We start from the raw sequence: 26,468 nt of genomic DNA on the forward strand, positions 1-26,468 counted from the left end.
CAACGTGCTGATGGAACTCTAAATGGGTCAGCAGAGTCCAGAAGAAGGGTCTTGACACAAAACATCTTCCATCTGTCAGCCCAATCGAATCAGGAGCACGAGAGGAGGCAACTCTCGTGATTTAAACTCTCAAGATTTAAAAAGACTGCGTTTGGCGGCCCAATCAAATAGCAATTCATTAGCAAGGGAAAATAAAAATAAGGCACGAATAAGTGCGGCAGCCATTGTGTAAATGAACTAGTGTCGGGGGTGGGGGAGGGTTTGGCTCATCCAGTTTGTGCAAGGTACATATCTGATAAATATCCTTTTAATTCTTTGTTCTTCATCTATCGGCACACAGTTAGTGCAGTGAGAATGGATCCAGGGGCTGTGTTGTGTTCTTGTGTGAGATGTGGGAATTCAGGGAGACCTCCAGCCTCCCGGATAACCACATCTACACCAGGTGCACTGAGCTGCAGCTCCTCAGAGAGCGCGTCAAAGAACTGGAGCTGCAGCTTGATGACCTTCAGCTCATGTGAGAAACCGAGGGGTTGATAGATCGGAGCTACAGGGAAGTAGTCACCCCTAAGATGCAGGAGGCTGGTACCTGGATTATTGTCAGGAGAAGGAAAGAAAATGGGCAGTCAGCACAGAGTACTCCTGTAGCCATTCCCGTCTGTAACAAGTACAGTATACTGCTTTTCGATACTGTCTGGAGGGGAGCAATTTACCGGGGGAAGCTACAGATCTCTGGCACTGTGGATCAGAAGCTGGAAGCAGAAGAAGACTGCCGTAGTGATAGAGGATTCCATAGTTAGAGTAGACACGAGATTCTGTGGACACAAATAGAGGCACAGAGATAGTATGTTGTCTCCCAGCTGCCAGTGTCAGGGATGTCTCGGATCAGGTCCACGGCATTCCAAAGAGGGAAGGGGGAGCAGCCAGAAGCTGTGATACAATGACATTGGTAGGAAAAGAGAGGAGGGAGGTCCTGAAGAGGGTAGAAATAGGATGATTTGGCAGATAAATGTGGAACTGAGGAAACGGGGCAGGAGGCAAGGTTTCAGATTTCTGGATCATTGGAATCCCTTTGGGGCGGGGAGGAGAAGGTATGACCTGTACAAAAAGGCCAGGTTACACCTGACCCTGAGGGGGACCAATATCCGGTGAGCAGTTTTGTAATGATGGGAGTTACACTATATAGAGGCCCCCGAACAGTGGCCGGGATTGGGGCTACAAATTACAATGGGAGATAGAAACTGCATGTCACAAAGGCATTTTACAATAGTCATGGGGGGTTTCAATATGCAGGTAGGTTGGGACAATCAGATTCATGCTGATTTTGGCTCCCAAGAGAGAGAATTTGCAGAATGTCTACAAGATAATGAAGTGATAGGGCTGAGCTTGGGGCAGTTGGTATACAAGCAGAATTAGTGTGTGGTGAGGAAGGACAGGCAGATGCTAGGGCAAAATTGCAGTCAGTGGGTTGAGTTAAAATGTAACATGGGGCCAAAATCAAAAAAGGATGATGAACACAGGACTGAGGGTGTTATATTTGAATTCTCGCAATATACAGGATAAAGTAGATGCTCTTGTAGCTCAGTTAAGAGGTTGGCGGATATGATGATGTGAGCTTTGCTGAGTTGTGGCTGAAAGAAGATCATAGTTGGGAGCTTAACATCCAAGGATACACATTGTATCAAAAGGCCAGGTAGGTACACAGAGGCGAGGTGGGTATGCTCTGTTGGTAAAAAATGAAGTCAAATCCTTAGGAAGAGGTAACATGGCAACATAAGATGTAGAGTACTTGTGGGAAGAGGCAAGAAATCTCCAAGGGTATAAAGATCCTGATGGGAATTACACTATATAGAGGCCCCCAAACAGTGGCCGGGATTAGGGCTACAAATTACAATGGGAGATAGAAACTGCATGTCACAAAGGCATTTTACAATAGTCGTGGGGGGTTTCAATATGCAGGTAGGTTGGGAGAATCAGATTCGTGCTGGTTTTGGCTCCCAAGAGAGAGAATTTGCAGAATGTCTACAAGATAGCTTTTCAGAGCAGCTCGTGGTTGAGCCCACAAGGGGATCAGCTATTCTGGATTGGGTGTTGTGTAATGAACCAGATTTGATTAGGGAGCTTGAGGTAAAGGGACGCTGAGGTGTCAGTGAACATAATATGACAGAATCCACCCTGAAATTTGAGAAGAAGATGAAGTTAAATGGAGTATTACAGTGAAGTAAAAGGTAATTAGAGACATAAGAGAGGAGCTGGCTAAAATTAATAGGAAGGGGACAGCAGAGCAGTAAAAGGCAGCAGCTGTAGGAAAGACATTAACGTGGATAGAGCATCAACTGATGGGAAAGAGGCAAAGGGTGGAAATAAAGGAAGCTGCCGGTGATCAGTGGTGTTCTGCAGGGGTCGGTATAGGGACTGGTTCTTTTCACATTATATCTCAATGATTTGAATGATGGAACTCATAGCTTTGTGGCCAAGTTGCGGACAATTTGAAGATAGGCGGCGGGGCAGGTGGTGTTGAGGAAGCAGAGAGGCTGCAGAAGGACTTAGACAGATTAGAAAAATGGGCAAAGATGGAATATAGTGCTGGGAAGTGTATAGACATACACTTTGGTAGAAGAAGTAAAAGTGTAGACTACTTTCTAAACAGGAAGAATTTTTTTTAAATCCAAGGTGCAAAGGGATTTGGGAATCCTTGTATAGGATTCCCTAAAGATTAACTTGCAGGTCGAGTTGGTGGTGGGGAAGGTAAATGCAGTGTCAGCATTCATTTCAAGAGGACTAGAATATAAAAGCAAGGATAGTACTGTTGAAGATTTATAAAGCACTGATGAGGCCTCACTTGGAGTAACGTGAGCAATTTTGGGCCCCTTATCTAAAAAAGGATGTGCTGACATTGGAGGGGGTTCAAATGATGTTCACAAAAATGATTCTGGGAATGAATGGCTTATCGTGTTAAGAATGGTTGCTGACTCTGGACCTGTACTCAACTAGAATTTAATGAGGGGGGGATCTCATTGAAACCTATCAAATGTTGAAATTCCTAGACAGACTGGATGTGAAGACAATGTATCCTACAGTGGGAGAGTTTAGAACCAGAGAGCACAACCTTAGAATGGAGGCACGTCAATTTAGAATGGAGATGAGGAGGAATTTCTTTAGCCAGAGCATGGTGAATCTGTGGAATTCATTGCCACAGGTGGCTACGGAGGCCAGGTTATTGGGTGCGTTTAAGGTGGAGTTTGATAGATTTTTGACAAGTCAGGGTGTGAAAGATTACAGGGAGAAGGCAAGAGGATGGGGTTGAGAGGGAAATTGACCGGCCATGATCAAATGGTGGAGAAGAGCTGATGGGCCAAATGGACTAATTGTGCTCCTATATCTTATGGACTCATGGCCTTGTCTTATGCAACAGACACAACATATTGGATGAATTCAGCCAGTCAGGCACCATTCAACAGTAAATGAATAAATAGTTGACGTTTCAGGCTGAGACCCTTCGGCATGGCTGGAAAGGAAGGGGGAAGATGCCAGAATAAGAGGTGGGTGGGGGGAACGAGGGAGGACAAGCTGGAAGGTGATAGATGAAGCTTGGTGGGTGCAGGAGGGGGAGTGTGGGAGGTGATAAGTAGAAAAGGCAAAAGGCTGGAGAAGAAGAGATCTGACAGGAGAGGAGAGTGGATTGTGGGGAAAGGAGAAAGAGGATGGGTATCAGGGCAAGGTGAAGAAGAGGCAAGAGGCCAGAGTGTGGAAGTGAACAAGAGGGAAGGGGTAGGAGAAAAAAATTACTGGAAGTTGAAGAAATCGATGTTTACGCCATCAGGTTGGAAGCTACCTTGATTGCTCCTCCACCGAAGAGTGGCCTCATTGTAGCAGAAAAGGAGGCTATGGACCAACGGGTCAGAAAGGGGAGAGGAATTGAAATGGTCGGCCACCAGGATATTCCAGTTTTTTGCGGGTGGAGCTGAGGTGCTCGTCAAAGCGGTCCCCCAATATACATTAACTCTCGCCAATATAGAGGGGGCACCATCAGGAGCAGCAGATACAGTCGGTGACCCTAACAGGTTCTCAGGTGAAGTGTTGCCTCACCTCGAGTGTCTGTTTGGGGCCCTGAATCAAGATGAGGGAGGAGGTAAATGGAGGCATAGCAATTCTGCCACCTGCAGGGATAAGTGCCAGGAGGGAGATTAGTGGGGGGTGGGGGTACCAATGGACAAGGAAATCATGGAAGGTGCAATCCCTGTGGAAAGCGGAGAGTAAAGATGTGTTTGGTGGTAGGGTCCCATTGAAGATGGTGGATGTTATGGAGAATGTGTTGGATCATGGGGTAATATTTTAGGACAAAAGGAACTCTATCTCTGTTAATGCAACAGGAAGATTTGGTGAGTGCGAATGTCTGGGAAAGGAAGGAGATGCAGGTGAGGGCAGCATCAGTGGTGGAGGAAGGGAAACCCTGTCCTTTGAAGGAGGAAGACATCTCTGATGTTCTGAAAAGGAAAGCCTCATCCTGGCATCAAATGTGTCGGATACAAAGGAACTGAGAAAAGGGAATTGCATTTTTACAGGAGACGGGGTGTGAAAAGAGGTATAGGCAAGATAGCTGTGGGAATTGGTGCATTTATGAAAGATGTCAGTAGACAGTTTGTCTCCAGTGATGGAGACAGAGAGATTGAGAAAGCAGAGAGAGCTGTAGAAATGGACTAAGTGAAGTTAAGGATAGGGTGGAAGTTGGAGGCAAAGTTGATGAATTTGACGAGCTCAGCATGGGTGCATGAAGCAACACCAATACAATTGTCAGTATGGCACAGAAAGATTTGGGGAGCATTACCAGGGATGGCTTGGAACATGGACTGTTCTACATAGGCAACAAAAAAACAAGCATATCTGGGGCCCGTGGCTACACCTTGAGTCTGGAGAAAGTGGAAGGAGCCAAGAGAAATTGTTGAGGGTGAGGACCAGCTCTGCCAGTTTGAGGGGGTGGGTGGTGGAGGGGGACTAGTCTGATCTGTTGTCAAGAAAGAAATGGAGAACTTTAAGTCCTTCTTGTTGGAGGATAGAAGTGTATAAGGAACTGGACACCCACAGTGACAATGAGACTGTCAGGACCAGGTAACTGAAAGTTGTTGAGGAGATTAAGAACATGTGTAGTGTTGTGGATACAGGTGGGATATCTGTCCACTTCTCTCCATGGATGCTACCTGACCTGCTGAGTGTCTACAGAGCTTTGTTTGTTGGTTTACAGAGCCGGCTGTGTCACAGCAATCAGGCATTTCCAGGTGGGGTTCCCAATCCGCGTTGAGTTATTTGGATGCTGTCAGGGTTCAAGTTGAGGACTGCAAAAGACCCCATTTCCTGCTCTATGTGTGAATATTTGTGGCCTGGTTAGGCTTAGTTTTGACCTTCTCCATCCCTTATCAGGTGAGATCACAGAAAGCAGCCTCCCCCCTCCATGGACCCATTTATATTTCTCACTGCCTCAGTAAAGCAGCCAGCATAATCGAAGGCCCCACACACCCCGGGCAATCTGTTTTCTCCTCTCCCCCATCGGGCAGAAGATACAAAAGCCTGAAAGCATGTGAGTTTATGGAACTCATTGTCACAGAGGCTGTGGAGACCAAGTCATTGGAGGTACTTAAAGCAGAGATTGATAGGTTCTTCATTAGTAAGTGTGTTAAAGGTTATGGGGAGAAGGCGGGAGAATGGAGCTGAGAGGGAAAATAAATCAGCCATGACCAAATGGCAGAACAGGCTCAATGGGGTAAGTGACCTAATTCTGCTCCTGTGTATTATGGTCTTATGGACATTGCTTGACTCAATCACCTTCTCTTTCAATACATCCACACCCATTTCCTTCACTCCTCTTATCTGTCACAAACAGTCCCAGCCCTAGCTATACCCAGACCCATAGCCGAATCTTTTATTTCCTTGAACAAACTGTGACAGTCCTCACTGTTAATTCCTCATATTCTCCTAATTCCCTTTTCCCTGTGTTCTCCTGGGATCCTTGATTGTGGCACCTGATTCTCATCTAAACCTGCAGCATAAAAACCCCGGCTTTGCATCCACTCATGGCCAGATCGTTGCTTCAGCCTGTGTGGTTGTTCACGTTCTAGGCCGCTTAGAATTGTGTATTCTAAGTTTCATTTCCTCACTGTCTGCCTGTGTCAACTCCATCTTTCGGCCACTTAAAATTGTGTATTCTAAGTTTTGTTTTCTCACTGTTTGCCTGTATCTGTCCTAGTGCCCTTCCCTTGGACAACATCGGTGGTGTGGAGAGGGGAGACTTGCAGCATGGGCAATTGCCGGTCTTCCATACAACCTCGCCCAGGCCCGTGCCCTGCAAACCTTCCAAGGCGCAAATCCATGGTCTCACGAGACTAACAGATGCCTATATTAGATAGCTCATTCTTTCTTTCTGTACATACCAGCACTGGCCAGTTCTGCCCTTACTTTGGCACAGTGTTTCTTTGATTTTTTTTTACACATACAGCTGCAGGTCCTACAGCTTTATCACCTGCAACACATTCTTACATAAAAAAGTTTCATTTGACCTTAAATCCCTCTTTAAACTGCCACTTTAGGTCAGCAGTCTCAGGCTAACAGAGATTTTCCCTTGAAAGGACACGGAAACATTGATACTGTTTCTCCCTCCATAGAATCTGCCCGACCTGCTGGGAGTTTCCTCCATCTGCTCTCAGGATGAGGCTTTTCATTCCAGGATGAGGGAGATGTCCTCCTTTTTTAAAGAAAGGGGCTTCCCTTCCTCCACCATCAACTCTGCTCTCAAACGCATCTCCCCCATTTCACGTACATCTGCTCTCACCCCATCCTCCCGCCACCCCACTAGGAATAGGGTTCCCCTGGTCCTCACCTACCACCCCACCAGCCTCCGGGTCCAACATATTATTCTCCGCAACTTCCGCCACCTCCAACGGGATCCCACCACTAAGCACGTCTTTCCCTTCCTGCCCCCCCCCCACTTTCCGCAGGAATCGCTCCCTACGTGACTCCCTTGTCCATTTGTCCCCCCCCATCCCTTCCCACCGATCTCCCTCCTGGCACTTAACCTTGTAAGTGGAACAAGTGCTACACGTGCCCTTACACTTCCTCCCTCACCACCATTCAGGGCCCCAGACAGTCTTTCCAGGTGAGGCGACACTTCACCTGTGAGTCGGCTGGGTTGACACACTGCTTCCAATGTTCCCGATGTGGCCTTCTACACATTGGCGAGACCCGATACAGACTGGGAGATCGTTTCGCTGAACACCTACGCTCTGTCTGCCAGAGAAAGCAGGATCTCCCAGTGGTCACACATTTTACACTTTGTAATTGCACATCCCATTCCGATATGTCTATCCACGGCCTCCTCTACTGTAAAGATGAAGCCACACTCAGGTTGGAGGAACAACACCTTATATTCCATTTGGGTAGCCTCCAACCTGATGGCATGAACATTGACTTCTCTAACTTCCGCTAATGCCCCACCTCCCCCTCATACCCCATCCGTTATTTATTTATATACACACATTCTTTCTCTCTCTCTCCTTTTTCTCCCTCTGTCCCTCTCACTATACCCCTTGCCCATCCTCTGGGCTTTTTCTCCCCCCTCCCCCTTTTCCTTCTCCCTGGGCCTCCCGTCCCATGATCCTCTCATATCCCTTTTGCCAATCACCTGTCCAGCTCTTGGTTCCATTCCTCCCCCTCCTGTCTTCTCCCATCATTTCGGATCTCCCCTTCCCCCTCCCACTTTCAAATCTCTCACTAGCTCTTCCTTCAGTTAGTCCTGATGAAGGGTCTCAGCCTGAAACGTCGACTGTACCTCTTTCCTAGAGATGCTACCTGGCCTGCTGCGTTCACCAGCAACTTTTATGTGTGTGGCTTGAAATTCCGGCACCTGCAGACTTCCTGTTGTTTCTATTTTCATGTCAGTTTTGCAGCTTCTGCGGGGTTTTTTTCTGATTTTCACTCTCCAATGACTGTTGTTGCCAGATGCAATGTAAGTGATGAGAGGTGGGGGGGGGGAGTGGTAGGGGAGGGTCAATCCACTTTTGTTTCAGATTATTTGCATATACTACATATTCATTTGATCTTCCTGTGCAAATCTGATCCATTACAGGGAGCACAAGGCAGCATCCTCGTGACAGTCTCTGAAAGGTGATGGGTGATGATAGAAAAGGAAGAACGTAAAACAACCTACTTTTCATGGTCTTTAGATCATTTTCCAGATCTTTGATGGAATTAGAGATTTGAGGACAAATCTGTGAAGAAATAATAAATGACAATTATCTGACTCTGACATTCTGCCACGTTCTTACATCTATAACGGTGTGCAAGTTAACAGCAGAAATATCCAATATGAAGGTTGATGGGAGATGACCGACCTGTTTGTTAAGAGCACGCTTGATGGGTTTCTCTGCGAATTTGCGGAATAGATTGTACAACCATCTACAAAACACAACATTGTTAGGTCAAAACAAATCTGTGCATTGTGCAGAATCATCTGCAAATGCAGAAAATACTCTGGAATAAGGATGTGGGCTGGCGTGCGGGAGTAAGCATCACCAAATGATTCACCTGCAAATGTTTTGTGTGAGTAAATTACCTCATTTTGACATTAGACCTAATCAGATCCCAGTGAATCATGTAAATAGAGCTAATCTGAAAATTTAGAGTCCATAGAGTTTTACCCCACAGAGATAGTACATGCCAGTCGAAGGGCCTCATCTCAGCTAGTCCTATTTGTCAGCATTTGACCCACAACTCTCTAAACCTTTCCTACTCAAGTGCCTGTCCAAATGCAGAGTGTTAAGTCAGAGTGTGGGGCAGTTGAGGTACAGGTAAGTACAGCTTGTAACGAGTTTGTGAGGAAGGATAGGCAGTTGATAGTCATTGGGATGAGTTTTAATGCAAGTATCGGGAACAAGGGTGATGAGTTTAGAGCACGGGTCAGTACATTGAACTACAATGTTGTGGCTGCTGGATGTGTCAACTGCAACAGGAAGGGAGAATCAAAAGATGAAGGCTCTGATCATTTCCTGTATAGTTTTATATAGCTAATACAACTGTGATAAGCTAACAGTTCTTCCCCATTGCTGCGTCTGATTCTATTGATTTTCCAACTTCCTGGTCAGATCCCTCACTCCGAATCCTGGAGGATCGCTTGCTCGGTAGGGGAGGCTTCAACTCGCATGGGAGATCAGTGACAAACCGGCAGCACTGATGTTGACCCCGAAATCTTGGTCCATAATGATGGAGACTACAAAGCATTCAGCTCAGCTCAGGTCTGGCTTGGGAAGTGAGGAAAATGGCTCCCCCTGCTGGTAGTTTGTGGGGTTGCTGGTTTCTCTATTCCAACACAGAGCTGCCCCAGCATTACGGAACTGCTGGCATCTCAACCTCCACTCCCTCTACCATATTTACTCTCTTCTGCATCCTCTACTCCCCTTCCTTCCCCTTAATTTATAGTCATAGTCACAAGCACAGTCTTTGTCCCATGGAATCCATTCCAACCATCAAGTTGCTATTCACACTAATCCCACTCTAATTCCATCAAAACAATCCCCCGCTCCCCTCATCCCCAATGGATTTTATTTGTCAGACTGGTGTCCTTTGGTGTGCCAATCCTGACCAATGTAACTTTCAGGATAATTTATGGGAAATATCCAATCCCGGAGTCGGAATCAGCCAGACTGGGATTCAGTACTGGAGAAAGTTACCTTCCTGCCCACTAAAATCTCCACCACATGTATACAAATTATATCATAATTAACTCTCTCAAAGCACCAATCACATTCTGGGCTTTAAATGAAGAATAGGCAACTGAAGAAGACTGCAGAGGAGTGAGAGAGAGAGAGAGAGAGAGAGAGAGAGAGAGAGAGAGAGAAAGAGAGAGAGAAAGAGAGAGAGAGAAAGAGAGAGAGAGAGAGAGAGAGGGGGGGGAGAGAGAGAATGAGGGATAGAATGGGAGAGAGAAAGAGATTGTAGAGGACAGAAAATAAGAGCAGAGGAAAGAAATAGTAGGAGTGATATAGAGTACGTGAGAAGAAAAGAATGCACAAGAGAGAGAAAGAGAAAGTAGGGGAGGGACAGAAATAGCAGAAATGTATGGTGGTTTCTTTTTCCTAAAGTACTTAGTATATTACCTTTTCCTTTTGGTGAACTTGACATGAACTGTACCGACATTGGCTGAACAGGCAATGCTGCGGATTGCAGGACGACCTGTATTGTCCCGGGTCAGTCCTATAGTCTGTGATATTGACAGCCTGCTCACAGATACCTCAAACGATCCACTCGTCCTACTGTAGTAAGGAGAAGCCAAAGTCATTTGGTAAATGAGCACAAGACGACAGGCCGACAAATGAACTGAGATCCATAGCTCTGCTGATGTTTATTGTACCAGCGTCTGGTACTAGACCCCCCTCTACTGGGACCTGGAGGAATAGAGTTTGGAGTGGTGGGTGTCCTTTTAGAGAAATAGGCCATTCAGCCCAATAGTTTTGTCCCAGAGAGAATGATGCACCATGGACTTCCCTCTGGGTCCAAGCATAATACAGCTATTGATTAGTCATTCCAATCTATCTCCTGTAGCAGTCACAGAGCTAAGGCCAAGAGGAGTCACTGGTAAAGAACTTTGGGAACAACAGGTCCAGTATCACCCATTCTATCTAAGCACACTCCACTCATCTCATCAAGTCTTAAGTCCCTTGTTAACTGCATAACAAAAATGCATATTGCATTTTAATATGTCAACATACTTTGGTCCCACCATCTCCCAATAATGCTTGTCTGTCCATTGATACTGTGTGACTGAAGTATTGCCTGTTTATTAAGAGGGATTGACTATGGGTGGAACTTCAGATGTAAAACCCACCCTATGTGATGATGGGAATTCACCCAGCAACAAGAGTCTTTCTTTTATAGATGGCCTGCATGAGCCTTAGAAAGGGATGACATAGGATCAGAGGGTGTAGAGTCTCTATGGGTTGAGCTAAGAAATGGCAAGGGTAAAAGGAACCTAATGGTAGTTGTATACAGGCCTCCAAACAGCAACCAGGATGTGGATTACAAATTTCAGCAGGAGATAGAGAAGGAGAGTCAGAAGAGTCATGATAATCATTGGCGATCTTAACATGAAAGTGGATTGGGAAAACCAGGTCAGGACTGGACCTCAAGAGAGAGAATTAGTAGAATGTCTAAGGGATGGCTTTTTAGAACAGCTTATTGTTGAGCCCAGTAGGGGTTCTGCTGTGCTGATTGGGTGTTGTGCAATGATCCAGAGGTGATAAGAGAGCTAAAGGTTAAGGAACCCTTAGGGAAGAGTGATCACAATATGACTGAGTTCACTTTGAAATTTGAGAAGGAGGAACTAAATTCCAATGTGTCGGTACTTCAGTGAAATAAAGGAAGTTACAATGGCATGAGAGGGAAACTGGCCAAAGATGACTGGAAAGGGACTTTTGCAAGAAGGACAGCAGAGCATCAATGGCTGGAGTTTCTGCAAAAAATGAGGGAAATGCAAGACAGATGTATTCCAAATAAGAAATTTTTGAATGGAAGGACACTAGCGTGGCTGACAAGTGAAGTCAGAGCCAAAGTAAAAGCAAAGGAGAGGGCATACAAGGAGGCCAAACTAGTTAGAAGATAGAGAATTGGGAAGCTTTCAAAAACTTGAAGGAGGAAACTAAGAAGGTCATTAGAAAGGAAAAGATGAATTATGAAAGGAAGCTGGTGACTAATATCAAAGAAGATACTGAAAGCTTTTTTAAGTATCTAAAGGGTAAAAGAGAGTTGAGGGTAGATATATGACCAATAGAAAATGATGCTGGAGATATTGTAATGAGAGATGCAGAGATGGTAGAAGAACTGAATGTGTATTTTGCATTAGTCTTCACAATGGAAAACATCTGCAGTATACCGGACATTCAAGAGCGTCAGGGAAGTGAAGTTTGTGCAGTGAAAATTATGCCTGAAAAGGTAGTCAGGTAGCTTAATGTCTGAGGGCAGATAAACCTCTTGGACCTGATGGAATGCACCCTTGGGTTCTGAAGGAGGTAGATGGAGAGATTGTGGAAGCATTAACAATGATCTTTCAAGAATCGATAATCTGGCATTTTACCAGATGCCTGGAAAATTGCAAATGTTATTCCACTATTTAAGAAGGTTGGGAGGCAGTGGAAAGGAAACTATTGACTTGTTAGCCTGACATCAGTGGTTGGGAAGTTGTTGGAATCGATTGTTAGGGATGAGATTATGGAGTACCTGGAGGCACATGACAAGATAAGCCAAATCCAGCATGGTTTCCTTGAAAGGAAAATCCTGCCTGACTAACCTACTGCAATTTTTTGAGGAAATTACAAGCAGGGTAGACAAAGGAGATAAGTAGACATGGTGCACTTGGATTTTCAGAAGGCCTTTGACAAGGTGCTGCACATGAGGCTGCTTAGCAAGGTAACAGCCCATGGAATTACAGGGGAGTTACTAGCATGGGTGGAGTATTGGCTGATCAGCAGAAAACAGAGAGTGGGAATAAAGGGATCCTATTCTGGCTGGCTGCCAGTGACCACTGGAGTTCCACAAAGGTCGGCGTTGGAACTTTTACGGTGCTGCTTTTTACAATGTATGTCAATGATCTGGACCAAGGGATTACTGTAATGGATTTGTGGCTAAATTTGCTGATGATACAAAGATAGTTGGAGGAGCAGGTAGTGTTGAGGAAACAGAGAGCCTGCAGAGAGACTTAGATAGTTTAGGGGAATGGACAAAGAAGTGGCAAATGAAGCACAATGTTGGAAAGTGTTTGGTGGAAGGAATAAATAGGCAGACTATTATATAGATGAGGAGAGAATTTGAAATGCAGAGATAAAAAGGGGCTTGGGAGTCCTTGTGCAGGATACCCTGAAGGTTAACCTTCAGGTTGAGTCGGTGGTGAAGAAGGTGAACGTAATGTTGGCATTCTTTTCTGGAGGTATAGAATATAAGAGCAGGGATGTGATGTTGAGGCTCTATAAGGCACTCGTGAGACCACACTTGGAGTATTGTGTGCAGTTTTGGGCTCATTATTTTAGAAAGGATATATTGACATTGGAGAAGGTTCAGAGAAAATTCACGAGAATGATTCCAGGAATGAAAGGGTTACCGTATGAGGAACGTCTGGCAGCTCTTGGGCTGTATTCCCTGGAGTTCAGGAGAATGAGGGGGGATCTCATAGAAACATTTTGAATGTTAAGAGGCCTGAACAGATTAGATATGGCAAAGTTATTTCCCATGGTAGGGGAGTGTAGGACAAGAGGACATGACTTCAGGATTGAAGGACATCCATTTAGAACAGAGATGCAGAGAAATTACTTTAGTCAGAGGGTGGTAAATCTGTGGAATTTGTTGACAGGAGCAGCTGTGGAGGCCAAGTCATTGGGTGTATTTAAGGCAGAGATAGATAGGTTCTTGATTAGCCAGGACTTCAAAGGGTATGGGGATAAGACAAGGGAGTGGGGATGACTGGAGGAATTGGATCAGCTCATGATTGAATGGTGGAGCAGACTTGATGGGCTAAATGGCCTACTTCTGCTCCTATATCTTATGGTCTTACTGGCAGACTGTAGTCAAGTGGAAGGCAGTCTGTATGGCAGAGTGTAGAACTGTGTTTGGAACATGTGGTCATGTGGTAGGGTTTAAGGTGATTGAACTGGAAACAGGCTGTCACACCTCAAATCCACTTCACAATGAGCTGGACCCAAATGGGAGACAATGGGTAAAATGATGGGAGCTGTGCCATAGCCACTAATTGTCTCTGCTCCCCTGGGCAATGAGGAAGAGGTAGTTACAGCAGACTATTGTCACTTTCCAAAATCCAACCCAAAACAGGGAGAGTGAGGGACACACTGTCACTGACTGGAGTCCTCCAGTAGCTCTGGAAGAAGAAAAAGTAAAGCAAGGTCTGAATACTTACAAGAAACGACGCTTCTTTACTCTAAAATTGCCCCTCACACCAATGTAGCCATTAGTGACAGAAAACTGGATGCCTTTCCCAGCAACGAATTTCACAGAGGACTGAGGCAAGCCAAACCGTAAAATCTGAAAGCTGGAGGCAAGATAGGTGCAATGAGTTACTGTTATATTGTTACAGAATGTAGAACATTAAACAGCTGTTACATATCTCGTGGGTATCTTGTGACTGTCTTATGACCAAGATGTAATTAAATATCTTGTGAGCATGATGTAATGGTCTTGTGATGGTGGGGTGCTGTAATTTTCCCGCCAATGTGAGATCATGTGATGACATGTTCTCAACAGGTATATAACAGGAAACTCCTGTTAGTACGCAGTTGATTCATTGTTTAATTTGTCAGTTACTCCGTTATGCTGTGTATTCGCCTTATGACGCAGTTTCGTTTTAAAGTGGAGTTTTACTTTCTATTGTAAGTCTCGTATTGGAGAGTGAAGACCTTACTAAAGTACGGGGAACTTGAAAGATTGAGTCGTTTGGCGGTTTAATACAGGATCGATGTTATTGAATCTTCATTCAGAAATAGTGGCCTGCACCTGAGATAGCCCCTGTAAGATCAGGAAGGTTTGTGCAGTGTTCATTCGCCAGGGAAAAGGTCGGTTCCTTTAAGCCATTTTATTTCCTTCATCGTGAATCCTTTGGACAGAATCAGCAGTAATGTCATGTCTTCGAAGAAATCCGTTTCCAGAGAAGTCTCTCATTATTGACTGTGTAAATCACTTGGAGTTTCGAATTTACCATTTTAAGACTGTGTTCGAATTTACCACTTTAAGAACTGTTCCAGAGTTGCCATAGCAGTTAACTTCCGGTTAAGTTAGTCGTTTGAATACTTTTCGCTATTGTTGAGCAGAGTTTAATAAATGTTTATGTTTGTTTTTAAAACCTGACTCAATTCTATATTCTTTGTTGCTGGTCACGTGACACAGCACAGAAACGGGTCCTTCAGCCCATGATGTTGTGCCAAGCTAATTAAGCCAATGACAATTAATTCCTTCTGCCTGCACATGGTTCATGTCCCAGCATTCTCTCTTAAATGCCTCTATTGTATCTTGATCCACCACTTCTCCGGCCAGCACATTCCAGGCACCCACTGCTCTGTGTAAAAAATGTGCCCCTCATGTATCCTTTGACTTTCTCCCTCTCACCTTAAGTGCCTGCCCTCTAGTATGGACATTGCAACCCTCTGGCTAGCTATTTGGCACGGTAGTGAAACAATGTGACAGCACCAGCAGCTGTGAACATGTGGGTTTCCTCTGGGTGCTCTTGTTTCCTCCCAGATTCCCAAAAATACATTCATTAGTTGTGGGCATGCTATGTTGGTGTCAGAAATGTGGTGACGCTTGTGGGCTGCCCAGCGCGATCCTCGTTAACTTGATTTGATGCAAACAATGCATGTCACTGTATGTTTTGATGTAAGAACACACACACACATATATATATATTTTAATGTATTGCACTGCACTGCTGCCATATAAGAAAAATAAATTTCATGACATATATGAGTGATGATAAACCTGATTCTGATATGGGTCTCCATTGTGGACTGAGAGTTGGAAGGGGCCAGAGAGAGTAAAATCATGGTTGGGAAAAGATGAAGGGAGAGGGGAGGGAGCAGGAAGCACCAGAGACACATTTTGTACTTATCAATAAACCATTTGTTTAGAATCAAATGACCTCACCAACCCCCCACCCCTGCCTCAGGGGCTCCTTCCCTGCCACCTATCCCACACTCTTCCTGTAGCGTTGCTCTCTCACCATTTCCAACATCCTTTGCACCCGCCACAAACTTGCTCTTCGCTCCACGTTGACAAATACCCTAGCTATGTATATGTGCCTACGGCCTTTGAACAGTACTGTACATCTGACAAATAAAGCTGCTCTTTAATCTTTAAAATAATTCAGTAAGGTGGAGGTTAGTGTTCCAAGTCAATGGTATTTTTTGCTTGATGTTCGATTTTTATTCTTAACTTTAATTTTATAAAAGTCAGACAGAGATTCCAGTGTGGATCCCTATGGAACACCACTAGTCACAGCCTTCCAGCCAGAAGAAGACCCATTGACGACTGCTCTCGTCTTCTATGGGCAAGCCGGTTCCGAACCTAAACAACCCAGACACCACAAACCCCATGCATCTTCATCTTCTGGATAAGCCTAGCATGAGGGACTTTGTCAAATCCATGTAGACAATATCCACTGCCCTATTCTCATTGACGACCTGTGCCAGCTCCTTGAGAAACTAATCAAGTTGGAATGACATGACTTGCTCCACACTATCCTTCGCTGACTGCCCCTAAGTAGGGCTTGCCTTTCCAAATCTTCATAAATCCTATCCTTAAGAATCCTCTCCAATAGCTTCCCTACCACTGATATGAGCATTGCCAGCCCGTAATTTCCAGTACTATCCCTATTTCCCTTCTTGAACAACAGATCAGCATTATCAACTCACTGGCCCTCTGTGACTTCACCTGTGGCTTGACAGGACACAAAGATTTTGGTCAAGACCCTCACAACCTTGCCGCTCTCAGTAACCTGGTGTATATCCATCCAGCTCTGGGAACTTATCCACCTTAATATTATGTTCTCATACATAAAAAGAAAGAAAATAAATAAATCGGAAGTATCTTGCCTTGTTCAGTTTCATTACACAGCAAAATCCCAATAATTTCTGTTAACTTCACAGTAAATCCCTAATAGTGGAGCCCATAGATATTCCGCAAAGTGAACCGTTCACTACATGTTACTATACCTACTCTACTTGTGGTTTGCCTATATTAGAGTTGGGAAAAAAGGATTCCACAGCATAACCATTAGAATTATACTGATACTGAAATATCCACTGATTAACTTGCTTTAGATATACCACAGTCCTTTTGAAATGAAGAAGTCTTCCAATATCTAAAGATCTAAAGTTGTTTTCCTATCAAACCACTACATGTTTAGGACATCACAAAACACTATATTACCAATGAAGTGTAGTCAATAATGAAGGTAACCAATTTACACTAATTATAAAAGCATATGAGAAAACAAGTAGTTTTGATTTTCAGTACTGGGAAATCCTTTAAGCTGATTTCAAAAACATTGATACATTAACTAGATGTTCTATTATATCTGAAGGCTGTTATTATCGCATTCCTTGGGCTTATTGTCACTGGAGTTTAATAGAAAGGGAGGGAAGCTCAGAGACATGGATGGGGTTGAACATTCTGGAAGGAAGGAAGTTGTTAATAGTGGTGAAAGTCCAAAACTGGGCTATCAGCTTCAGGGTAAGGGATGAGCCACTTAGGACTGAGATGAGGAGAAATTCCTTGACATAAAGGTGGTTGTTGGACCTGTAGAGTTCTTGCTCACAGAAGGCAGTTGAAGCCACATCATTTCGTGTAGTCAAGACCAGATACTGTCCTAATGTTTAAAGGGGCTGAATGGCTTGGTCATACTAAAGTTTTATATCCCCATGTTTTAATCTTATTCCTCATGAGAAGCACCCAAAGAACTTCTCCCAGTGGATTGCACACAAGTGAAGAGGAAGGTTAAATCTGCCAGACTTAAGGTGTAGCCTGGTCCAAAATACTGAAGTCATAGAGTTACAGGCTTGCTCTGCAGGGAAACAGGCCCTTTGTCCCAATACATCCACACTGACCGAGGGGCCTTCCTGACTGAGTCCCATTTGCCTGCATTTGGTCCATATTTCTTTAAACTTTTCATATTCATGTACCTGTTCAAATTCCTTTTAAATTATCTACTTCTGTCTCCTCCTCTAACAACTTGTCTCCAAAGTCACCAAACTCTCTGTGGAAAACTTCCCTCTCAGCTCTCCTTTAAATCTTTCCTTTCTCACTGTAAACTAAGGGCCTCCAATTTTAGACTCCCCCCTAATTTGGCAAAGGAGTGTGACTACATATTATGTTAATTCATCTAATGAACTTCTAAACCTCTAGAAGTCTCCTTTCAGCCTTCTTCAGTCCAGGGAAAAGAGGTCCATCCTATCTAGACTCTTTTATAACTCTGGCTAATCAGTCCTGGCAACATCCTTGTGAAACGTTTCTGCACTTTCTCAAGCTTAATTACATCCTTGCTATAGCATGATGGACAGAACTGAGGACAATGTATCCTGTTCTTACAACACCCCCCGTTCTGATCAATCATGGACCAATGTAAGCATTGAAAGTGTGCTGTTCAGTGCTTACATTGATATTGCCGGGGGATCATGGACTGTTTTAGAGGAAGTTCAACTTTGAAAAGAGAGAAAGGATTGAGAACAGGGCAGACTTGGTGTAATATGCCAAGTGGAGTAGATTAGACAAGAAGTGAGCATTTCAAATTAACCGGTGCAGAACAAAAATGCAGAGTTACAAAGGAAGGCCAGAGGCTGACACAATCACACTTAACCCTGGAAAAAAAAAATTGATATCTCCTAAAGCACAGTTTGCTCTGAGCTGCACATCTTACAAAAGCAGTGGTGAAAAACCGGTCAGACTTTAAGAAAAATCATGAAAAAGAGTTAAAAGGCCAGTGGGCAGGTTCACTTTCACCTTTTGGTTCTTGAACCAACTAGCACAACACTAATCACTGGAGGTCACATTATGACCTCTTTGATCACTTTGCATTGAAATTGACTTTGCCTTTCTTCGAATGGTGTTCCTTCTCATAAAAATTGCGTTTTCTTATGAGTGCTGCTTGTGTGCAATGCTGCTGCAAGTTTTTCATTGCATTTGTGCATATGAGAATAAACTCAACTCTGACCTTGACAACTGTAAGGGGAGGGTCACTCGCAGCTGATTCTAAAAGAAACTCTTGTTGGTTTTTGTCTTACAACTTAGAATTTAGAACAGTATAGTACAGTAAAGGAGCTGGCCCTGTGGCCCACGATTTTGCACCAAACTAAACCAGTAATTAAATGCTTAATTCCTTCTGCCTTCACAATGTCCATTTCCTATGTGAAATTGTCACCCATGACTGACCTGGTGGGAGTGTCGAGCTTCAGAAAGCACTCCTTTCATTGATTCCGTGTGTTCTTGCTTCCTGTTTGTCATTTTGGGCACTTTGGAAGTTGCTCAGTGACTGAAATATTTGACAACACAACTCATCTTAAACGCCAGTGAACATTGTTCTGTAATGTACTTGAGTTTTGTTTGTACTGTGTGCTGAGCAATACCACAAAAATCACTTAGACTCGGTGCATCAAACTGAACAGGAGGCACAGCATTTACAAAGCTGCCCAGTCAACCCAGGTCAACACACTTCAGCTAGCAATGGAAGCAACAATCTGAAAATACAGTTCCATTTAACAGGCAATGAACATGGATTACAGAACAACATAAAGTGGCACTAACCCTGTGAAACTGTAACGGATTCGGCCAATAAACCTCACACGCTTTTTACCATACACATTTGGAATCTGCGTCTTCCGCATTTTCTGCTGTAACACAGATATCCCAACGATACGAGCTGCATGAGAAAGAAATGTTGGAGAATTCAGTGCTCGGTAGGAATTGGACCAACACAGCCATGCGCTTAGTTATGCACCGTACATATCAGCACTCTCCTCCACAATTAGTGGCTGTTGTGGGTTCACCCACCATCTGATCGGCTGGATACTCACACTGGTCCAAATAGTGACACCAAGTTTAAGTTGCCCAGTGCCAGGTGAGTCTGAGTATAAAGGGATGGAGCCATCACAAACCCAGCACACAAGCAAATATAGTTACTGCATTTTCTGTTGGTAACTAATGATTAATAGATGGTGCTGTTAATAGAGACAGGTAATGTTAGAAATACACAGCATCAGTGGAGATAAGAATAAAACGAGCCAGCTACAGGCTCATCTGTAAGCTTTGAGGATGCGAAATTTTAACTTTTGATGTATTGTTGATCGTGTAGTCCAACAGAATGGAGGGTGAATATGGGTATTCTTGCTTACTGGAAGGTGCAAAATATCTTCCAAGTGTAAAGTGTAACCATGAGTGAGCACATGGTTAATATGGATTAGCCCATGAGGATTCATTCTGTTAGATTAATACGGAGCAGTGTATTTTAGCATCAAAGTATACAGTAGCGTGCCCTCAGGGTGCCGTAATTTCGTGGGTCTGGAGATGGGCTGATTCGAGGCCAGTGCCCCTGGCTGAGGCATGGCAGGAAAACATGGAACATCGGGAGCTGTGTGTCCAGAGACCTGTGCCTTCCAAGTCTCTCCTCTCGCCGTGAAATGGGGACATCTTTCTCCCTTAGTAGGGAGAGAGAGCCTGTGGTATGTCGAATTACCGGGTGAATGAGTAGTCTTTGGGGTACTGCAAGCCTGTGTCTTTATTGATGATTTGCTGCACGCTTGAGTGCTCGGTGGAGGGCACTGGTGTTTTTTTTTGCTGGTGTGGGGGTGATCATTGCCTTGCTGCTGCTTATGTGTGGGAGGGAGGATTTGGGGGGGGGGTGCTTTGAGGTTCTAATATTTTACTGTCGTTCATTCTTTGGGACACTCCTCTGTTTTCGTAGATGTTTGTGAAGAAAAAGAATTTCAGGATGTATATTATATACATTTCTCTAACATTAAATATATTTATTGAACCTATTGAAACAGTACTACACAGGGTGTATGACTCTATGACTATAAAATTGCACCCACAATGGTGAAAAGTACTAACACTGTTTCTGGAGCGCACGACATGCGTTTGTATAGTATTACTCAGCCCAGACAAAGAACTCACATGTGTCTAGTTGTACAAAAGGCTTTTAAAGTCATTGAGGTCAGAGATGAAATTGAAATGACTGAAGCAGGTGGATCTGGGGGTCCAAGCTGAATCATCAGCTTAGTTTCATAAGAGCAAGCGGACATTCCGAAATAAGGCCAAACTGATGGAGAAGAATTCGCAGATCCAGTGATATAAAGGATCACAGATGGCCAACGATCAGGATGGATTGAGTAAAGGGAATTGCGATCAGTGATCGGAAAGGGTGCCAGTGATGGGGAGCTGAACGGGGACCAGCAGTACAGTGGAATATAGGGAGACTGTAAGAAATGTACAAGGAATCTTTGGATGTGTAGGGTGTTAGTGCACAAAGATTGACAGGTATGGATACTATTGCAAGGAGGAGAGTTAAGGCAATCTACAGCCAATGATACCTTATCTAAAGGAGCTTGAACATTCAAAAGGTTGCCAATTAGTCAATATCTGTATCCAACTAATCAATTTCTATATCAAAATGTTACTTCTCTGTTCAAACTTCCCTTCTGCCATCTGATTCCTAAATGGACATTGAAGTTTTGGACACTACCTCACTTTTTTTAAATATACAGTATTTCTGTTTTTGCACTTTTTAAAAAAAATCTATTCAATATACACAATTGATTTACTTGTTTATTTATTATGTTTTATTTCATTTTTTCTCTCTCTCTGCTAGATTATGTATTGCATTGAACTGCTGCTGCTAAGTTAACGAATTTCATGTCCCATGCCGGTGATCATAAACCTGATTCTGAAACTTCAGAACGCCTTGGGGACAGTGGCCAGGCTGCTCTTCTTGCGCACAAGTGTGACTGAGGGACAAGCGGAAGATTTCAGAGTTCATTTAATCAGGGATAACACAGGCAGCCAGTGCTTAGTGGTACAAGAATCCTGTGACGGGGACAGAGAGCCAGTGGAGCAGTACAGAGAATCACTGTCAGCTCTTGTTGCCCCATCACAGGAAAGATGTGGAGACTTCAGAGAAGGTGCAGAAGAGGTTTACAAGGATGTTGCCTGGATTAAAGGGTGTGTGCTATAACAAGTGGTTGGACAAACTTGTGTTGTTTCCTCTGGAGGGGGCAGAGGCTGGCGGGAGATCGGATCGAGGTTAATAAGATTATAAGAGACATGGGCAGCTGGTATCTATCACAGAGATAATACTGGAGGCAGATACAAGAGCAGTGTTTAAGAGACTCATGAACGTGCAGAAAATGGATGGACATCCATCCTGTGTAGGCTGCACGGGTTACTTTACGCAACACACACAAAATGCTGGAGGAACTCGGCAGGCCAGCCAGCATCTGTGGAGAAAAGTACAGTTGACGTTTCGGGCCGAAACCCTTCAGCAGGACTGGAGGGGAAAAAAAAGCTGAGAAGTAGATTTAAAAGGTGGGGAGAGGGGAGAGAGAAACACAAGGTGATAGGTGAAACCTGAAGGGGGAGGGGATGAGGTTGATTGGTGAAAAGAGGGTGGTGATGGACGGGCAAGGAGATAACGTGAGAGGGAAAAGGGGATGGGGAATAGTGAAAGAGAGGGGGAGGTGGGGTGGTGGGGGCGTTACTGGAAGTTTGAGAAAGCGATGTTCACGCCATCAGGCTGGAGGTAACCAAACGGAATATAAAGCATTGCTCCTCCAACCTGAGTGTGGCCTTATCATGACAGCAGAGGAGGCCATGGATGGACATATTGGAATGGGGATGGAAAGTGGAATTAAAATGGGTGGCCACTGGGAGATCCTGCTTTTTCTGGCGGATGGAGAGTAGGCGCTCGGTGAAGCGGTCACCCAATCTGCACCGGGTCTCACCGATATGCAGGAGGCCACACCGGGAACACTGAACACAGTAAATGACCCCAACAGACTCACAGGTGAAGTGTTGCCTCACCTGGAAGGACTGTTTGTGGCCCTGAACGGTAGTGAGGGAGGAGGTGTAGGGGCAGGTGTAGCACTTGTTCCGCTTGCAAGGATAAGTGCCAGGAGGGAGTTCAGTGGGGAGGGACGAATAGACATAGGAGTCCCTGTGGAAAGCAGAAAGTGGGGGAGTGATTGGCCCAATGCAGTCGTCAATTCAGCGCAGGAAAAGTTGGGGATTGACGCCAGTGTAGGCTTAGAACATAGACTGTTCCACATAGCCGACAGGCAGGTATAGCTGGGACCCATGGCTACACCTTTTGTTTGAAGGAATTGGGAGGAGCCAAAGGAGAAATTATTTAGAGTGATGGTTTACTTTAGTTAGGTGTTTAGTTACTAGTTTAGTTAGTTTGGCACAACATCATGGGCCAAAGTGCCAGTTCCTCTGCCCCCCGTTCTATGATGGACGTGGAAAAGGATCGAACGAGTGTGAGCAGAGAGCCGAAGTGAGTGTCAAGGGCTGTAACGGAGGAGGGGGGAAGCCAGTCGAGAGGTATGAGGAGTCAAGGGATACCTGGATGGGACAAACACCACAGAGCAAAGGAAACCAGCACATCATGGAATGAGATGTTACAGGAGCCAGCCTCTCTCCACGGACTCGGTCAATACTGCTTACTGCAGAATCAATGACCTCACCCACCCCAGACATTGCCACTTCTCCCCTCTCCAAGTAGAAATGACAAAAGCTCCACTGGGATTAAGGAAAGTTTCTGTACTGCTGTTATCAGACTCTCGAACAGTCCTCTTTTACAATAGGGTGGACTCTTGACTTCACAATCTACCTGGTTATAATCCTGCATCGTGTTATTTACCTAGACTGCACTCTCTCTGAGGCTGTTACACTTTATTCTGCACTGTTATTGTTTCACCCTGTTCTACCTTAATGCGCTGTGTAGCGATCTGATCTGTATGAACAGCATGCAGGACGAGCCTTTCTCTGTACCATGGTACATGTGACAATAATACTAAGCCAGTACCAGTGTGGGGGTAGGGGCATCGGTGGAGGTACAGGGAAACTCACGGGGCCTGCACAAGGGACAAGTACTGCAGACCGCCGTGACAAATGAATGCCTGCAGGATATTTCTTTGCTAGACGGTGGAATGAGAGAAGCTGGGGCTCACAGTGGCAGCGGGGGGCTTTCCACCAGATCACAGTCCGGGCAAGAAAGCAAAGCTCAGCATGACAGCCTGGACATTGATCACAAGAGGAGGAGGCCGCTCACCCCTCGAGCCTGCCCCTGCCATTCAAGATAATATCTGATTTACTGCAGTCCTTCCGTGTATCTGTAACCCTCATGACTCTCAATCCTTTACTTTCACCCTCCACTTTGGCATTATTTATTTAACCATTGATTACAGCACAGAACGGTCCTTCTGGTGCTTCGAGCTGCACTGCCCGGCAACCCCTGATTTAACTCAAGCCTAATCACAGGACAATTTATAATGACCGATTAACCTACCAACCGGTACATCTCTGGACTGTGGGAGGAAACCAGAGCCCCAAGAGGAGAATGTACAAACACCTTACAGACAGCAGCAGGGACTGAACCCAGGTCACTGATACTATAAAGCGTTACGCTAACCACTACACTGCCGTGCCATCCTAGAAATGTGATACATTGCAACTGCTTCCAGACAGGGTTAAAAAAACAAGTAAGATACAACAGCAGACTTTAGCTACTTGGCCCGTCGAGTCTGCTCCCCAAGCACAGGCTGTGAGCTGTCCGCACTTACCATGGTCCAAGGTTTTTTGTGTAACTCTTGTTTTCAGTCCCGGGTTTGTACACAGGATGCACGAGGCAAAGAACAGGAGAGTGATCGTCACAACCCAAAGCCTTGGCAGCATCTCGACTGGATGTGCTACACCGAGAGAGAGAGAGAGAGAGAGAGAGACAGACAGGGAGCTCACTGACTGATCATGCCTGTTTTAACGAAGTTCAAAGCAGCAACTGCTGAAATAGGCTGCAATCACATTTTGTTATCTGATACTTGCTCAATTTCCTCAGCTGTAACTGAATCTCCACCTTCCTCCATTGCTTCACACTACATCCACAACAGTCACTTCAACGTTCTCTTCTCCCTGGACTCAATGGCCCCCAGTATGCATCCTCAGTTGCCGGCTGGTGGTGTAGTGGCCTCAGCACTGGACTTCGGGGCGGAAGGTCCCAAGTTTGAACCCAGCTGGCTCCCCTGGCACGCTTTCCATCCGTGCTGGGTTGAGTGTCGAGCTAGTAACTCGGCCTCGTAAAAAAGAAATTGCCTGCTACAGAAACATCAAAGCAAAAAGTTGATGGCCTCTGCTCTCTCGCGAGTTAGTTTAAAGGCAATTTCTCTTCTCTCTAATGCATTCTCAGGGGACTTTTAACATCTCATCTTTCCACTTGATTTCCATCGGCTCTCATTTCCCTAGCGCCTCAGATTTATGATTCTAATTCTCATCACAAGAGATAAGGGAAACAAGCAAAGGACGTTCCTGTTACCAGGAAAAGGTATTTGCAGCTTTACAGCACACTGATACGGATATATCCCCAAGGTTTGACCAAGTACACCCTCAGACATGGGAGAAGAAATTCAAGATGCCATTACAGAGTGTGACAGGGTCCTGAGGAGGAGGAGGTGGGGGAGGAGAAAGGAGGAGGAGGAGAGAGGAGAGAGAGAGAGAGGAGGAGAGAGAGAGAGAGAGGAGGAGAGAGAGAGAGAGAGAGGAGGAGAGAGAGAGAGAGAGAGAGAGGAGGAGAGAGAGAGAGAGAGAGGAGGAGAGAGAGAGAGAGAGAGAGGAGGAGAGAGAGAGAGAGGAGGAGAGAGAGGAGGAGAGAGAGAGAGAGGAGGAGAGAGAGAGAGAGAGGAGGAGGAGAGAGAGAGAGGAGGAGGAGAGAGAGAGAGAGGAGGAGAGAGAGAGAGAGGAGGAGAGAGAGAGAGGAGGAGAGAGAGAGAGGAGGAGAGAGAGAGAGAGAGGAGGAGAGAGAGAGAGAGAGAGTGAGAGAGAGAGAGAGAAGAAGGAGGAGGAGGAGGAGGAGGAGGAGAGAGAGATTGAGAGAGAGATTGAGATTGAGATTGAGATTGAGATTGAGATTGAGATTTAACACCGACATCTTGTTTTTAAGAGAGGGAGAGACAAAGACAGCTTTGGATGATGTTATGGGTTTTCTGCGGCATGTTTACATATTTTTATAAGGACACTGGCAGCTTCCAAGTTCTTACAGAGAGAGAAGGGAGCAGCTGCTTGATAGACAGCTGGTATTCAGCACGGTGAGATAAATAGAAGTCAGTTGTTAGACCTACAGACACATGGTTTTGGACACCGAATGAGCTTTGCTGTGCCCACAGAAAAAGTGGGTTTTGGAGGATCAATCAGGCGTATCAATCAGTGGCTCTCGCAGTCTGAAAAGGGTTCGTGACCAGTGGGGAGTTATTGTGTGTCCGACCCTCACCTGGGTTGATAATTCCACCACAGAAGAACGGTCCCCTTTGTTGTGCTCACAGTCAGTGACTTCGAAAGGAATTCGGAAGCCAACAGGAAGATCAATGGCATCAGCTCACTTGAAGACTCAAATCTCTCCCCCTCTCTCTCCATCACTACTCAACTCAATACCACGACTTGAACTGAACTTTACTCATCATCATAAGACTATCTACTTACCCCTAGACTCAAAGAAGCTTGATTTTCATATATTTCCACACACACACACATATATATATATATATTTTTTTTTCATTGCTAACCTTTATATATATCTGGATTTATATTACTGTATTGCATAGTTACTAATAAATTCCATTAGTTAATAGCAATACCGGACTCCAAAGCGTTTTCCATCTTTGTTGGTTCTTTAACCTGTC

At 44.9% G+C, this 26,468-nt stretch overlaps 1 protein-coding gene across 1 annotated transcript in view; it reads right to left on the reverse strand.

The window, feature by feature from the left end:
- The window catches only part of LOC140185341 (bactericidal permeability-increasing protein-like), a 42,499-nt gene extending 17,920 nt beyond the window's left edge, over positions 1-24,579 (reverse strand). The window contains exons 1-6 of the mRNA XM_072238726.1: positions 24,363-24,579; positions 19,333-19,447; positions 13,943-14,074; positions 10,140-10,295; positions 8,379-8,442; positions 8,195-8,255 (exon numbers count right to left, since the gene is read on the reverse strand). Of these exons, the coding sequence (XP_072094827.1) occupies positions 8,195-8,255; positions 8,379-8,442; positions 10,140-10,295; positions 13,943-14,074; positions 19,333-19,447; positions 24,363-24,474 (640 nt within the window). The 5' untranslated portion in view covers positions 24,475-24,579. The remainder of the gene's footprint in view (positions 1-8,194; positions 8,256-8,378; positions 8,443-10,139; positions 10,296-13,942; positions 14,075-19,332; positions 19,448-24,362) is intronic.
- Positions 24,580-26,468: the final 1,889 nt, after the last annotated feature.

Source organism: Mobula birostris, chromosome 2 (genome assembly GCF_030028105.1).
Source record: "Mobula birostris isolate sMobBir1 chromosome 2, sMobBir1.hap1, whole genome shotgun sequence".
Taxonomy (NCBI): Eukaryota; Metazoa; Chordata; class Chondrichthyes; order Myliobatiformes; family Myliobatidae; genus Mobula; species Mobula birostris.